The sequence below is a fragment of the Salmo salar genome, chromosome 09, assembly GCF_965601325.2.
Source record: "Salmo salar chromosome 09, fSalSal1, whole genome shotgun sequence".
NCBI lineage: Eukaryota > Metazoa > Chordata > Actinopteri > Salmoniformes > Salmonidae > Salmo > Salmo salar.
Genome location: NC_138299.1, coordinates 4331221 through 4346063, shown reverse-complemented (window position 1 = coordinate 4346063; position 14843 = coordinate 4331221). Strand labels below are relative to the sequence as shown.

Genomic DNA, 14843 nt, shown 5'->3' with positions numbered 1-14843 from the left:
ATGTGCATGCACTACGTTGACACTGGAAAGCTATTATTTTATTTTTTTACTACTTGACTATCTATATGAGAAAAGTGTACCTAAAACACATGATCAAAATACAATGTTACAAAAGATGTACTCATTCTTTGAGTATGATATGTACATATTGAGCCATTCTTGGTTCAATTAGATGCAATACAATAACAATATGTGGCTCTTAATCTCATAAGAATACAACTAGTAGACCTGGTTTTTGTCTTCCATTTAGCAATACATATATATTTTTCTAATAGAAGATACTCCAATTATTTAATAGGTGCAGAAAAAACAAATAGCTCAGTGGAATGAAAGGGTTAATGACCGGAATGACAAGAACATTAACCCGGAAGTTGTGCTTTGGTATTTCAATGTGACTTACCCTAAACTAGCTAGCTGTTGTAATACTCTATTAAATATGTTCCTCACTGCTGTAAATCGTGAGTATGATTGAATACGTTGCTGTATATTGTAGTTTTTCACTAAGTTGTATGGCGAAATATAGAATTGGCTGGCTCTATGCATGTCTTTGGTTGGCCGATTTTAGCTAGCTGTGATTCACTGGATGGTAGCATTGAAGTCGGCATGTAATTTGTTAACTAACGTTAGCTAGATTAAGTACTTAGCTACATTCGGAAACAATGTTTTATAGATGGAGATGTCGTGTTGACTATCGTTAGCTTGCACAAGCAGAAGCTAAGCTAGCTAGCCATGGCAAGTGTTCTAGTATTTAACTAGCTAGTTAAACCTAAAGCTAGCTAGCTACCTAAGTGAGTTATGATCTTGCCAATCTGATTTCATTATCTGATCTTTTCCATACACACAAGTGGCCAAGGCCAAGTCAAAGTAAGTAATTGATTTCCTTCTCCACCTCATAATTTGTGTATGGACATCCAACTCTATTACCATATCTAATCCATGGACCATTTATTATACCTCAGCTAAGCTACTTCCTAGTAAAAGCTTCATACAGTACAAATTGGAGTTTAGATTTTATGTCTTTCTCTAAACTGTTTGCTGTAATATTATCCTCAATCTGCTCTTTGATAAAAGTGACCCAAGGAATAGCAATGAGCATGTAGTATATCTTTTTCATCATTATTGTGGCCTATAACAAGTGTTATCAATCACAAAGTAACCATTGCCTTTGTTACAGGACTGTCCTAGTGCAAATGGTGAGTGCTGCTGGGACAGGTTACTGCTTCAACACCAAGAGGAACCGACTACGCGATAAACTGGTGCTGCGAAAAAATGACCCTTTGGGTAAACTACAAACCCTCTCTGATTACCATTGTATGGAAGCAAACTATTACACTCTCTCTCAGGGAGTTATCACTGATGCCAAGTGGACACTGGCCTCTCACAAGGGCTGTGTCTGTAAACGTTACTTGCAGCCAAGTCCTTGCTTTCGCCGTCCTTGTTTCTCTCAAAGCTCATTGGTCCTCACTCAGACCTCCTCCAATGAGCGGAGAGGAATTAGCCTAAGGAAACATGAACAGGGGAAGCAAGTGTTTTTTTTACAGAACATTTCAGATACAGCCAGTGTGGCTTTAACGTAGACAAGCCATATGACATCATCGTACACAAAGAACCAATAGTGGCATTTTGCTGTCCTACTGTCTATAATGAGTGATTTAATATTCAGCTTATATCAGGTAACATTTGTGTTTTGAGATAATGCAAATCATATACTATGTAGGCCTAGTCATTTGCCCCTGCTTCAAAATGATACCGTCACAATTCTTTTAACGGGTTTGCAATGCTTACCTGATAAACCTACACTTTGCACATAGCTTTTCATTGTGCACCCACTTCAGAATTTTATTTCTGTCTTTGCAGTAAACAAACACGTCCTCTTTCACGAAAAGAAGAAGATCAGGTCGATTTAACCATGAACGGCAAAGAACAAGACTTTTGAATCTGCAACATCTAATCAGATGATTTCACTGACATTGTCTAAAATGTGTCAACCGTCATTCGCGAGAAGAGCTAAGGAGTTCCTATTGGACTATTCATGGACCACATCAACTCATTGTAAACATTTGGGATGAACCAAGCGGTGTCAAAACCTCAAGCAGTTCTGTTTCCATTTACATCAATAACCAGGTTTCCATCCAACATTTTTTATGTGAGTAAAGTACATGTCGGATAGAAATTTCACGACAGGCTTGATGGAACCAGCAAATTTGTCAGTAAAATTTCCAAAGGTCGACAACAAAATACATGTCGTAGTGGGCGAACCACACAACATATCATGACTCCAGGTTTACTTCGATGTTATTATATCAATATTTGATGGGGTTTCCAACGGCATTTCTCGCATAATTCATTTTACCGACACAAAAAGATACCTTTTTAAATTATGTGAGAAATGGCGGTGGAAACCCCTTTATGCGCAAATATTGATATAATAGCCATCATATCGAAGTAAACCTGGAGTCATGATATGTTGTGTGGTTCTCCCACTACGACTTGGGAAAGCATGCAGTTGGCTACAGATTTAAATAAGTTATGATGAACTTCACTGGGTGGTGAAAGTGCACAGTGATGAGCTTAATGCTCCTTTCCTATAGATATTGAGGGTCTTATTCTGGTAACATGATGATCGGCTGCCGTTTGAGTAATAATCTCGATCTTATCCATAACAATAAGATCATGTACTGTAGGTAGCCTACCCGCACTGTATCTGTGAGCTGTTGGCTAGAGCGCACATGCAAAGACCAGAGTGGGCACGTTTGCTATATAACGCAGCATTTGTGACAAAACCCTCAGTAGACTTGAAAATGTGATGGAAGCCCATTTCACTTGTATTTTTTATTTGGTACATGGGAATTTTATTTGGTACATGGGAATTTAACTGCAAAATATATTTTTATGTGCACCACATCGTCACGCACAGCCTTTTATCCGCAACAAGTCAATTTGATGGAAACATCTCTGGTGGGAAAATGTGCATATATTGTTCGTATGTAGATTTTAGAATATTCCCATGAATATCTTGCCAATTGGATGGAAACCTAGCTATTGAGACAATTATTCCTCAATAAGTAAGAAGTAGCTTGTTTCATGTTTTTGTCCACTTGTATGTTATTTCTCTCCTGTAGGCACATTCTATTGATAATCTTTGTTCTGCAAGAGTATCATATCTGCCATCCAAGAAATAATGCAAACATGAAAGAAGGACAACTGTTCACTTATGTTTCACGCTGAATGATCATAAGCTTTTACAACATTATGGTAATTCAGTACAGAATACTTTTTTTTGTCTAGACAAACTTACAACCCATCAATGGTACAAACTAGTCTGGGTTTGGTGTTAACTTTTTCACTAGTTTTTCTGACATGTAAATTATTTGTATCCTCATTGTAGGTCAGAATAAAAATGAAATGATTCAAGTTGTATTTTCCCTCTTAAATGTGTTTGATATTTCTGTCCCATTTGTTGATATTGTCAAAGCTTATGAAAAACAATGTTTGAGTGAAATTGTTTCAATAATGAGTTTGTGGAACACATTTAGTATGAAGCAAAATGTATTTAAATCTCATTATTGGACACATTGGAATATAAAAAAAATGTATATGACAATACTGGTATGGCAGATTAATAAAGGACAATGGCCATCGTTCCATTAAGTTATTTACATAGTCGTTTAATTACTTGGCACAGTGTTTTAGATTGTTCAGGCTCACAGTGTCCATTTAGCGTGCAAGTTGCCATCTTTAGAAAAGGCCTGTGGGTAGGTCCTTTTTAGAGGGATAAGACGCCTGCGTCCCAATTGTCTGTACACTCACTCCTGCCACCTGATTGGCTCTCCTGGCCATCTCTTCCAGGGACATTGTGGGGAAGTGAGCCATGTAGAAGGCCAGGGCACCAATGAAACTGTCTCCGGCTCCCTGCGTAGAGACAAACAGTCGTTACTACTCCAATACCATACTCACATAGCAAAACAAATGCACTGAATGTGTCAACAATTCAATTGAAATGTAGGCTAATAAGAGTTTTTTTAAAGGCCAAAGTACTTTCTGTGAACAATGACCTTTCTGCGAGAACAGACTAGAGATGAGAAGAGGAACAGACTAGAGATGTTATTTAACTATCTGACCAACTGTTGGCAACATTAGGGGGTGCTATGACACTTGTCAATTGTAGCTTTTTGAACAAGGCTCCCCACTGTCAGTTGAAATGCCTCCGCCATTAGTCTGAAATGGCCTAATACTCACCTTTTATGACAAACAAATGTCTTATCACTTCCAATTGTCAGTGTGAGATTCCCCGTTTTGTTATAAACAACTGAAGATAAGACGACAAGACCGATGTATTCACTTGCATATTGCATAAATGAAGAATATTTTGCTTACATTTTCAAATAGCTATCGTATATAAAAACAAATGTGGGGGTATTATTCATATAATATGCCAGAATAATGTAATACATTTGACTTTTTTTCTCACCAACATATTTAGCCAAATAGATTTGTCTATTGACAGGGTCACCTTGGCAGAATTATACCATATACCACAATGTTATATGTTCTTAGAGTACAGTCAATATAAAAAAAGTATAGAAATAAAAAGGATATTTTTGACATATTAATGACTTTTCCAGAATTAATAAAAGTAAAGCATTATCAACATTTAAATACAAGTCATATTTCTGAGCACATGATTTCTTTCAAATGATACCTACCTAAACTTGATCTGTGCAAACTAAATATAATTATCAGAGGCTTGAGTGCAAATGCCATAACTAAAATACAAATGCAAAATATGTCAAAAATTGAAAGGACATGTATTTTACTAGGACATTTGTGTTCCTTTTTGACACAACATTACCCATTTACAGTATCAAACAAGATACTTTTACAGTAAAAAGCATTTTTTCTAATTTGAGCATATTTTGTTGATGTGTATTTTATCACTTTGTCTCGTGTATCCTATACAACCTGAGGTTATAGGCACGTTTAAAGACAACAACCTCAGAGTAGTAATTGGTGAGGAGGAGGACCAATTCAAAGTCTAGACTCCAAAGAGCAAAATCCTAATTTGCGATCAAATTTTGCACACATCTATTATTGACATCAATGCATTGTTCTTATAAGTTCCAAGTTCAGCGCACAGATCCCAAGTTAGGATTAGGTGTGAATAAGTCCTTTGGGCATCTCCCCTATTCCAGTTTTCTGCCATCCTGGCAGTTTTATAGGCTAACACTCCTCTGGGATTGCCTATCGGTTTGTCATGGGTTTAATCTTTCTTTCTCTCTGCTATTGACAGTGATGATGGAATGTGCAATAGGTGCCCAGGGGGGTGGGCTTGGGTGTGTAGGAGGGATGAGATGAGGGTGTTAGATCACTGATAGGAAAACGCATGGAGGAATGTGGCAAAGCGTTCAGATTTAACCACAGATGGCCCCCGCCACTGGTTCTCACAAGCCTGGCCAATTACTCACCATTCTGCCTCTCAAATAGTTCATTGCACACATCCCCGAACACCTCCACCCCTCCCCAAGTAGCCTCCCACCACATCCCCCATTCAGAACTCTCATCAGCCAAGAAACAAGGCTAGAGTCAAAGGTGACTTTCAGGGATTGGTGAGAGACTGGAAAAAGTGAATACAGGGGGAGAAAAATCTTAAAAAGTGGGTAGATTTAAATTTTTACCCATGTACAGAGCATTCAAGTATTCACACCCCTCGACTTTTTCAACATTGTTACATTACAGCCTTATTCTAAAATTAATTAAATTGGGGTTTTTTCTTCATCAATCTACACACAATACCCCATAATGACAAAGCAAAAACAGGTTATAAAAAAAAAGGAAATCACATTTACATAAGTATTCAGAACCTTTACTCAGTACTTTGTTGAAGCAACATTGGCAGCGATTACAGCCTCGAGTCTTCTTGGGTATGATGCTACAAGCTCGGCACACCTGTATTTGGGGAGTTTCTCCCATTCTTCTCTTCAGATCCTCTCAAGCTCTGTCAGGTTGGATGGGGAGCGTTGCTGCACAGCTATTTTCAGGTCTGTCCAGAGATTGGATTCAAGTTCGGGCTCTGCCTGCGCCACTCAAGGACATCCTGTCCCAAAGCCACTCCTGTGTTGTCTTGGCTGTGTGCTTAGGGTCAATGTCCTGTTGGAAGGTGATCCTTAGCCCAAGTCTGAGGTCCTGAGCGCTCTGGAGCAGGTTTTTATCAAGGATCTCTATGTACTTTGCTTCGTTCATCTTTCCCTCGATCCTGACTAGTCTCCCAGTCCCTGCCGCTGAAAAACATTCCCACAGCATGATGCTGCCACCACCATGCTTCACCGTAATGATGGTGCCAGGTTTCCTCCAGACGTGATGCTTGGCATTCAACCTTGGTTTCATCAGACCAGAGAATCTTCTTTCTCATGGTCTGAGAATCCTTTAGGTGCCTTTTGGCAAACTCCAAGCGGGCTGTCGTGCCTTTTACTGAGGAGTGGCTTCAGTCTGGCCACTCTACCATAAAGGCCTGATTGGTGCAGTGCTGCAGAGATGATTGTCCTTCTGGAAGGTTCTCCCATCTCCACAGAGGAACTCTTGAGCTCTGTCAGAGCGATAATTTGGGTTCTTGGTCACCTCCCTGACCAAGGCCCATCTCCCCCAATTGCTCAGTTTGGCCAGGCAGCCAGCTCTAGGAAGAGTTTTGGTGGTTCCAAATTTCTTCCATTTTAAGAATGATGGCGGACACAGTTCTTGGGGACCTTCAATGCTGCAGAAATGTTTTGGTACCCTTACCCAGATCTGTGCCTCGACACAATCCTGTCTCAGAGCACTACGGACAATTCCTTCGACCTCATGGCTTGGTTTTTGCTCTGACATGCAATGTCATCTGTGTGACCTTATATAGACAGGTGTGTGCCTTTCGAAATCATGTCCAATCAATTTAATTTACCACAGGTGGACTCCAATCGAGTTGTAGAAACATCTCAAGGATAATCAATGGAAACAGGATGCACCCGAGCTCAATTTCAAGTCTCATAGCAAAGGGTGAGAATAGTTATGTAAATAAGGTATGTTTTTTATTTGTAAGAAATTTGCAAACATTTCTACGTCTGTTTTTGCTTTTTCATTATGGGGTATTGTGATTGATGAGGATTATATATTTTTTTCACCCATTTTAGAATAAGACTAACGTAAGAAAAAGTAGAAAAAGTCAAGGTGTCTGAATACTTTCCGAATGCACTGTATGTTTGTCTCCTGTCTGGTCGTTGGGTTGGGTTGTGCTTACCATGTGGAAATGTACAGTCCCACTTTGGCAAGTTTCCAGTTCACAGTTCTGGTGAGACAATGACTACACCCTGTCCACACCCAAACTCAATGAGGTTGGCATGAGGAGACAAATAACATATCAAAGAATACTGAGCGAAAAGAAGGTATCACATTATCAGCCAAGTTGCCAGAACATTTGCGATCATTTGCACATTTCTATTTCAAGTTGGCATTCTTATTCTTTTTCCACCACAGAATCAGGCCAATTCCATTATAATCAACAGAAATGATGAACATGTAATCTACAAGATACACATACTGAGAACTGATCCTCAATGTTTTTGTCATTTCTAAAGAGTGTAACTGGAGTGACACTGGATTACAACTCAAGTCTTCTAATCTGATCGTCTCTGTCCACCACGTTCCAATGCTCCCCATGCCGAGTCACTGTCCTCTCGTCCTGTGTTGAAAACAATGCCTGAGACTGACATGTGACAGCGTCGCATCCCCACGTGACGCTCACTGGAGCTGACAACCTCAGCCCCCCTCAGCCCCGCTGCGGCTGCCCTCGACACACTTTGGTGAAGGTTAGATTGGAAAGCCTGTCAGTCAAACGACAGAAGCGGTAGCCGTGGACGAGTACTGATGCTCTCTCACGGCTAGCTCCGTACGCTACACGGTAACCTTTATCCCTTGGCTGGTTCTCAGCATTGTTAGTCGTAAATGTTTGAGGTAAGGTGCAGCATGAACAATCTAACATCAGCATAAACAACTGTGGTCTATGAGTGTAGATGCATGTTGTGGCTGTAGCTTTTCTTTCCTTTTCACTCCTTTATTTTTTGTCAACATTCAAATGCTTTTTTGAAATCAAAACAGATATGCAAATTTAACTTCCTTCGTGGCGCTCTTCATTTGTCTCCTTTCTTTCAAAACGGATCCCTGCCCTAAACTTAGTTTTAAAAAGGGGATACAAAGAACCTGACATTGTGCATCACAATGACTGTATTTCCTGTAATCTAGTCTCCCATACGGGCGTGACGGATGGGGAAACAGTAATCCCCAGCCTGGGGCCCTCATCAATAAGGACCCCCTAGAGAGAGTAAAGAACTCCTTGGCCAGTGCTGACAAACTGTTACTGGACCCCAAGCTTCCGGGAAAGACTGATGACAGTTGCTCTGCGGAAGTATCGGAAGATAATGACCAGATCAAAAGCACAGTTAATTGAATAGATTAAGCCTCCTGAGCACAATGTCTTTGATCTATCCATTATTTTGGCTTACAGTCTTGTCATTTTTTTCTTAATTTGTTCTTTTCACAAGTGTGATAAATGTACACAGATTCAGAAGAAGAGGATAGCTTGGACTGCATGGCATAGAGGTGGTAACTAATCACTGGCATGTGCAGTCCAATAAGGACTCCATGGGGGCCTCCCTTCGTAGCGCCATCTTCGTAGTGACTAACTACCCGGTGGTCAGGGTTCAGAAGAGGTGAAGAATACTGGGGTATTCCCCTACCTACTGCTTCCAGGAACAAGCCTGTGAGTGGTCCTCATCTGTCTCCTCTCATAGGAAGGAAGTCAGGATGATATGGATTGTCCAGACCCACTCTGAGCTGTTTTGTCTGGCCTGGCAACTACCCCCACCATCACACCAACCCCACAGTACAGGAAAAGCACAGGCCAAAGGGGTGGCCACTGTGTGTGTGTGTGCGTGAGAAACAGAGACCGCAGACTTGTGTGCGCAAGCATCATCCAATCATCCACACTAACAGCGCAGCCTCTGTGAAAGTAGGAATGCCTGCACTCAATTTAAGAAAGAAGGAAAACTTTAGGGGAAGACGGGGGGGAAGACGGGAGGGAAGAGTGAATTTTGCTTTGTTACCAGTCCAGCTTTGCAGCTGACCCTGACTCCGCTTCTAAAGCCTTGCCACGTAAAATGTGTTGCTCGTGGAAGAGGAGGCGGTAGGGTGTTGTGGTTCAGTGGATGATGAAAGTACTGGGGTAGCAACCAGGAGAAGCTAGAATTGTATGCTTCTTTGAACTCAGCACTGACTGGAAAGGATACTGGCAGTATAATAAAACAATATTTATGTGTATTTTTGGGTGTTGACAGTGTTGATCCTGCAAGATCATGGCTTCAGACCCAGCCTCCTTCCTCAGTTCGCCAACCCACGCATAACATCGAAGCCATCAAATTCACACCAAGCAAACATGCTTCTGGCGAAAAAATTGAGAGTGCAGCACTACACCGTGTTTACTCAGCGAAAAACGGCAATGAACAAAATCAAAGAACCAAATACTTTTTTAAGAGGTAATCACCTGACATGCCTTACCATGCATGTAAACATTTTTTAACAAATAAATGAAAAGGAAACACCAAAGGTCTGTGAGTCTGACTAGCCATTCAGAAAACAATCTTTTTTTTTGCTAGTAAAAATAAATTGTTTACTGGAAGAGGGATTAGGGCATCCAAAAGAGTTAAACACTCCAGAATTTATGGGGCCATCAAAGTGTAGGGGGGGAGCACTGCCAAAACCAAGGCCCGATCACAGGCTGGGCTGTGTTGTGTTCTGCTGACTGGTGCAGGGCTGAGAGGTGAGTCACAGAGGGAGGGGAGGGGGTTTGGGGTGAAGGAAGCTAAGCCAGGTTCCCCTCAGGGCTATGGTTCATTTCGTATGCACCACCAGGGAATGGGGGAGTTGGTGTGTTTGCGTGTAGTACTAGGGACAGTAAAAGTATAAAGGGTCATTTAATTATAGGTACATCGAGGCAGATTGCAGTACAAATAGTTTTGGTAACATTAATGGATCGGTAAAGCTAACTTGTGGGATCTGTGCACACGCAGTCAGGACACTAATTGCTTCTGAGCACTCTCACATTGCACTGACTTCAGCAAATTGGTATCTATTGTACTGTTTTGTAAATGGGGAGTGTATAAGGTGGATTACAGTACAGACATACACACTAAATTACAGTACAGACATACACACTAAGACAGGAATATGACACTTCGGGTTGTGGCAAGGTGTTGATGGGAGAGAAAAAACCCAACAGGCATGAAGCCCTAAACACACCCCTATTGTTACTCTCCTGCTTCAGTTGGTTCACTTGTTTTAACTTCAGTTAATGGGGGATTTTGATTCCAAACAGGAACAATGAGTTTCAAAATGTAAAAGTTTCTTATTAAACCCAAGATACAAGACACCCAGTTTAAGGAGATATAATCTTGTAGTTTGAATGCATCTGTACTTTTGCAGCCCAATATCAACTGCACGCAAACTGCTGGACTCTCTAATTCACAACACTGTTATCCTGTAGAATTTATGAAATGTATCATCTGTAGTTGTATGCAAACAAAATGAAAATGACCATTTTTCTCTATAGCCTAACAAATGCATCAACTCTAAATCAGTTGTGTCCTGAACTCGAACAGGAAGTGCGAACGTCTCACCGAGCCAGGCGTGACGGCAAAGCCTTTTCAAGATGAAATCAGGAAGAGAATCCAAAATGTCCCCACATCCCCTATGAAACCTAGTTTAATCTTTAACCTCTGCTGGGGTGAGAAACTGCCGAGCCATTAGCCTCTACCTCTGGGACGTCGTACAGCGTGTGCTGGTCAGGGGCCGAGAGAATTTCATTTAATCACGTTATGGTGATTAGTAGTACACAACATATTGTGCGCATATGTAATCTTTTTCGGTGTCCTCCCAGAACCTGAAGATGAGTGTCCACATCAAAGTGATGCAAACATCTGCTTTTCTTTTATGGTTATGTTGAGGAATCAGTTGTTAGATCATGGAAAATAATGTGCAGGGTTTGACATTTACTTTTTTAGCCACTTGCCCTTCGGACAAGTAGGTCTGATTGTTTTACTTGTCCAAAAGCTCAAGTCACATGTCCAGTCACTTGTCTGTAACACCATTTTTACATCCTTGTATGATGCAAGGAACCACTTATCAAAATAAATCACTTTTTTTTTACCATAGAAAATAAGACAAATCAAATCAAACTGTATTTGTCACATGCGCCGAATACAACAAGTGTAGACTTTACCGTGAAATGCTTACTCAAGCCCTTAACCAACTTTGCAGTTCAAGAAGAGTTAAGAAAATATTTACCAAGTAGACTAAAATAAAAAGTAATAATAAAAAAGTAACACAATAAGAAAAACAATAATGAGGTTATGTACAGGGGGTACCGGTACCGAGTCAGTGTGCGGGGGTACAGGTTAGTTGAGGTAATTTGTACATGTAGGAGAAGTGACTATGCATAGATAATCAAATAGCGAGAAGCAGCACTGTACAAAAGGGAGGGGGTGGGGGGGGTCAATGTAAATTGTCCGGTGGCGATTTTATTAATTGTTCAGCAGTCTTATGGCATGGGGGTAGAAGCTGTTTGAGGAGCCTCTTGGTCCTAGACTTAGCGCTCCGGTACCGCTTGCCGTGCGGTAGTAGAGATCCCGTGTGGCTCAGTTGGTAGAGCATGGTGTTTGCAATGCCAGGGTTGTGGGTTCGATTCCCACGGGGGACCAGTACGTAAAAAAAAAATTATGAACTGTATGCATGCACTGGATAAGAGTGTCTGCTAAATGACTAAACTGTAAATGTAAAAAAAAGTCTATAACTTGGGTGACTGGAGTCTCTGACAATTTTATGGGCTTTCCTCTGACACCGCCTATTATATAGGTGCTGGAAAGCTTGCCCCCAGTGATGTACTGGGCCGTTCGCACTACCCTCTGTAGCGCCTTACGTTCAGATGCCGAGCAGTTGCCATACCAGGCGGTGATGCAACCGGTCAGGATGCTCTCGATGGTGCGGCTGTAGAACCTTTTGAGGATCTGGGGACCCATGACAAATCTTTTCAGTCTCCTAAGGGGGAAAAGGTTGTGTGATGCCCTCTTCACGACTGTCTTGGTATGTTTGGACCATGATAGTTCGTAGGCGATGTGGACACCAGGGAACTTCAAACTCTCGACCAGCTCCACTACAGCCGGCCTGCCTTTTCCTGTAGTCCACGATCAGCTTCTTAGTCTTGCTCACATTGAGGGAGAGGTTGTTGTCCGGTCACCACACTGCCAGTTCTCTGACCTCCTCCCTATAGGCCGTCTCATCGTTGTCGGTGATCAGGCCTACCACTGTTGTGTTGTCAGCAAACTTAATGATGGTGTTGGAGTCGTGTTTGGCCACGCAGTCGTGGGTGAACAGGGAATACAGGAGGGGACTAAGTACACACCCCTGAGGGGCCCCAGTGTTGAGGATCAGTGTGGCAGACCTGTTGCTGCCTACTCTTACCACCTGGGGGCGGCCCGTCAGGAAGTCCAGGATCCAGTTGCAGAGGGAGGTGTTTAGTCGTAGAGTCCTTAGCTTAGTGATGAGTTTCGTGGGCACTATGGTGTTGAACGCTGAGCTGTAGTCAATGAACAGCATTCTCACATAGGTGTTCCTTTTGTCCAGGTGAGAAAGGGCAGTGTGGAGTGCGATTGAGATCACATCATCTGTGGATCTGTTGGGGCGGTATGCGAATTGGAGTGGGTCTAGGGTGTCCAGGAGGATGCTGATGTGAGCCATGACCAGCCTTTCAAAGCACTTCATGGCTACCGACGTGAATGCCACAGGGCGGTAATCATTTAGACAGTTTACCTTCACTTCCTTGGGCACGGGGACTATGGTGGTCTGCTCGAAACATGTAGGTATTACAGACTCAGTCAGGGAGAGGTTGAAAATGTCAGTGAAGACACTTGCCAATTGGTCTGCGTATGCTTTGAGTACACGTCCTGGTAATACATCTGGCCCAGCGGCTTTGTGAATGTTGACCTGTTTAAAGGTCTTGTTCACATCGGCTACCGAGAGCGTTATCACACAGCCATCCAGAACAGCTGGTGCTCTCGTGCATGCTTCAGTGTTGCTTGCCTCGAAGCGAGCATAAAAGGCATCACGTCACTGGGCAGCTTGCGTCTGGGTTTCCTTTTGTAGTCCGTAAATGTTTTCAAGCCCTGCCATATCCGACGAGCGTCAGAGCCAGTGTAGTAGGATTCAATCTTAATCCTGCATTGACGCTTTGCTTGTTTGATGGTTCGTCTGAGGGCATAGCGGGATTTCTTATAAGTGCCCGGATTAGTCTCCCACTCCTTGAAAGTGGCAGCTCTAGCCTTTAGCTCGATGCGGATGTTGCCTGTAATCCATGGCTTCAGATTAGGATATGTATGTACAGTCACTGTGGGGATGACGTCGTCGATGCACTTATTGATGAAGCCGATGACTGAGGTGGTGTAGTCCTCAATGCCATTGGATGAATCCCGGAACATATTCCAGTCTGTGCTATTAGAACAGTCCTGTAGTGTAGCATCCGCGTAATTTGACCACTTCACTTCCGTATTGAGCGTGTCACTGGTACTTCCTGATTTCGTTTTTTGCTTGTAAGCAGGAATCAGGAGGATAGAATTATGGTCAGATTTGCCAAATGGAGGGCGGGGGAGAGCTTTGTATGCATCTCTGTGTGTGGAGTAAAGGTGGTCTAGGATTTGTTTTCTCTGGTTGCACATGTGACATGCTGGTAAAGAATTTGGTCAAACTGATTTAAGTTTGCCTGCATTAAAGTCCCCGGCCACAAAGAGCGCTGCTTCTGGGTGAGCATTTTCTTCTTGGCTTATGGCCTCATAGAGTTGGTTACACTATGCTTATTGACTTATTAAATAATTCCCTCCAGGGATTGAAATTAAGGTTATCTCTGGGATGATGAAAAATGTCTACGGTTCTGGGACAGTTCTCGGGCGACAGATCCCAAATTCATTCAACCACTGAACATTAATGCAACAGATCAAAATGTATAGCTTAAAATGTTTATAATGTTTTATTTCTTCATATTATAAGCTCAACAATTAGCACATGGCTGTAGGGTATGCGGGAATGTTCCAAAATGCAATTAGCGGAAAACACCATTCTCAAAAGTGCACCGCACGCGTGAGTGGTTTCATGAAAATATCTGTTAGACGTTAAGAAAGAAGGGAGATCTAAAGATGCATCAACTAACATGGGTTACTTAAAGTATATGTTAATGATTATGCCTTTGGCTGCTGGACAAAAAAAAAAGTTGATTTGAAAACCAATAGAACATGATACAAATGCTGGTTTCAATGGCATATTAAATGTAAACTTCACTGCTAGACACTATATGGGATGTTTTTCAGGTCTCCCTACATAATTTTGAATGATGAGAGGGTGTTTCAGACACAATTATGCACTATAGCTGTATTTATACATTTTTGCGCTACCAATGACGTCACTGGTTGATTGAGCCGGCTGTCTGATATAAAAATGAATGGAGCCATGTTTTGTAGCAATTGTTGTGGCCTTTGTGTTATTCCGATTGCACGTTCCCGCTAGCAGCGTGAAGATATGGTTGTTCTTGTTCAATAGAGCCATTGAACTTTTCTCAACGATATTCATATCTGCCAGGACATTGCAGGATATCTAGGTTGACTCATTTTCCCTGGCTTTGTGAAGATTACAGCCTGACAGGAGCCATACTTCCTTGTTCCCACCCTCGAATGCAGGCTTTTCAAAATGGTGGCGGTACTAGTTTACAGGATCACAGGAGC

At 42.0% G+C, this 14843-nt stretch overlaps 2 protein-coding genes across 4 annotated transcripts in view; one reads left to right on the top strand and one right to left on the bottom strand.

Annotated features, from left to right (window-relative positions):
- Positions 1 to 339: 339 nt before the first annotated feature.
- On the top strand, positions 340 to 3655 carry mrpl33 (mitochondrial ribosomal protein L33). The gene is made up of 4 exons (XM_014210011.3): positions 340 to 458; positions 846 to 864; positions 1175 to 1281; positions 1858 to 3655. The coding sequence occupies exons 1-4, from the start codon at positions 437 to 439 to the stop codon at positions 1905 to 1907; spliced, it is 198 nt and encodes a 65-aa protein (XP_014065486.1). The 5' UTR covers positions 340 to 436; the 3' UTR covers positions 1908 to 3655.
- rbks (ribokinase) overlaps positions 3648 to 14843 on the bottom strand; it is an 85524-nt gene continuing 74328 nt past the window's right edge. The window contains exon 8 of one of the 3 annotated variants that reach the window (XM_014209961.3): positions 3648 to 3912. In XM_014209961.3, coding sequence (XP_014065436.2) covers positions 3767 to 3912 — 146 coding nt within the window. In that variant the 3' untranslated portion in view covers positions 3648 to 3766. The remainder of the gene's footprint in view (positions 3913 to 14843) is intronic. The other 2 variants (NM_001140851.1, XM_014209960.3) reach the window with 2 other exon arrangements.

Bases quoted from the DNA above. Each gene is read 5' to 3' on its own strand.
- mrpl33 (XM_014210011.3), top strand. From the start codon at position 437: ATGTTCCTCACTGCTGTAAATC. The intron at 1,282-1,857 runs GTAAACTACAAA...CTGTCTTTGCAG, and splicing joins GCGAAAAAATGACCCTTTGG to TAAACAAACACGTCCTCTTT.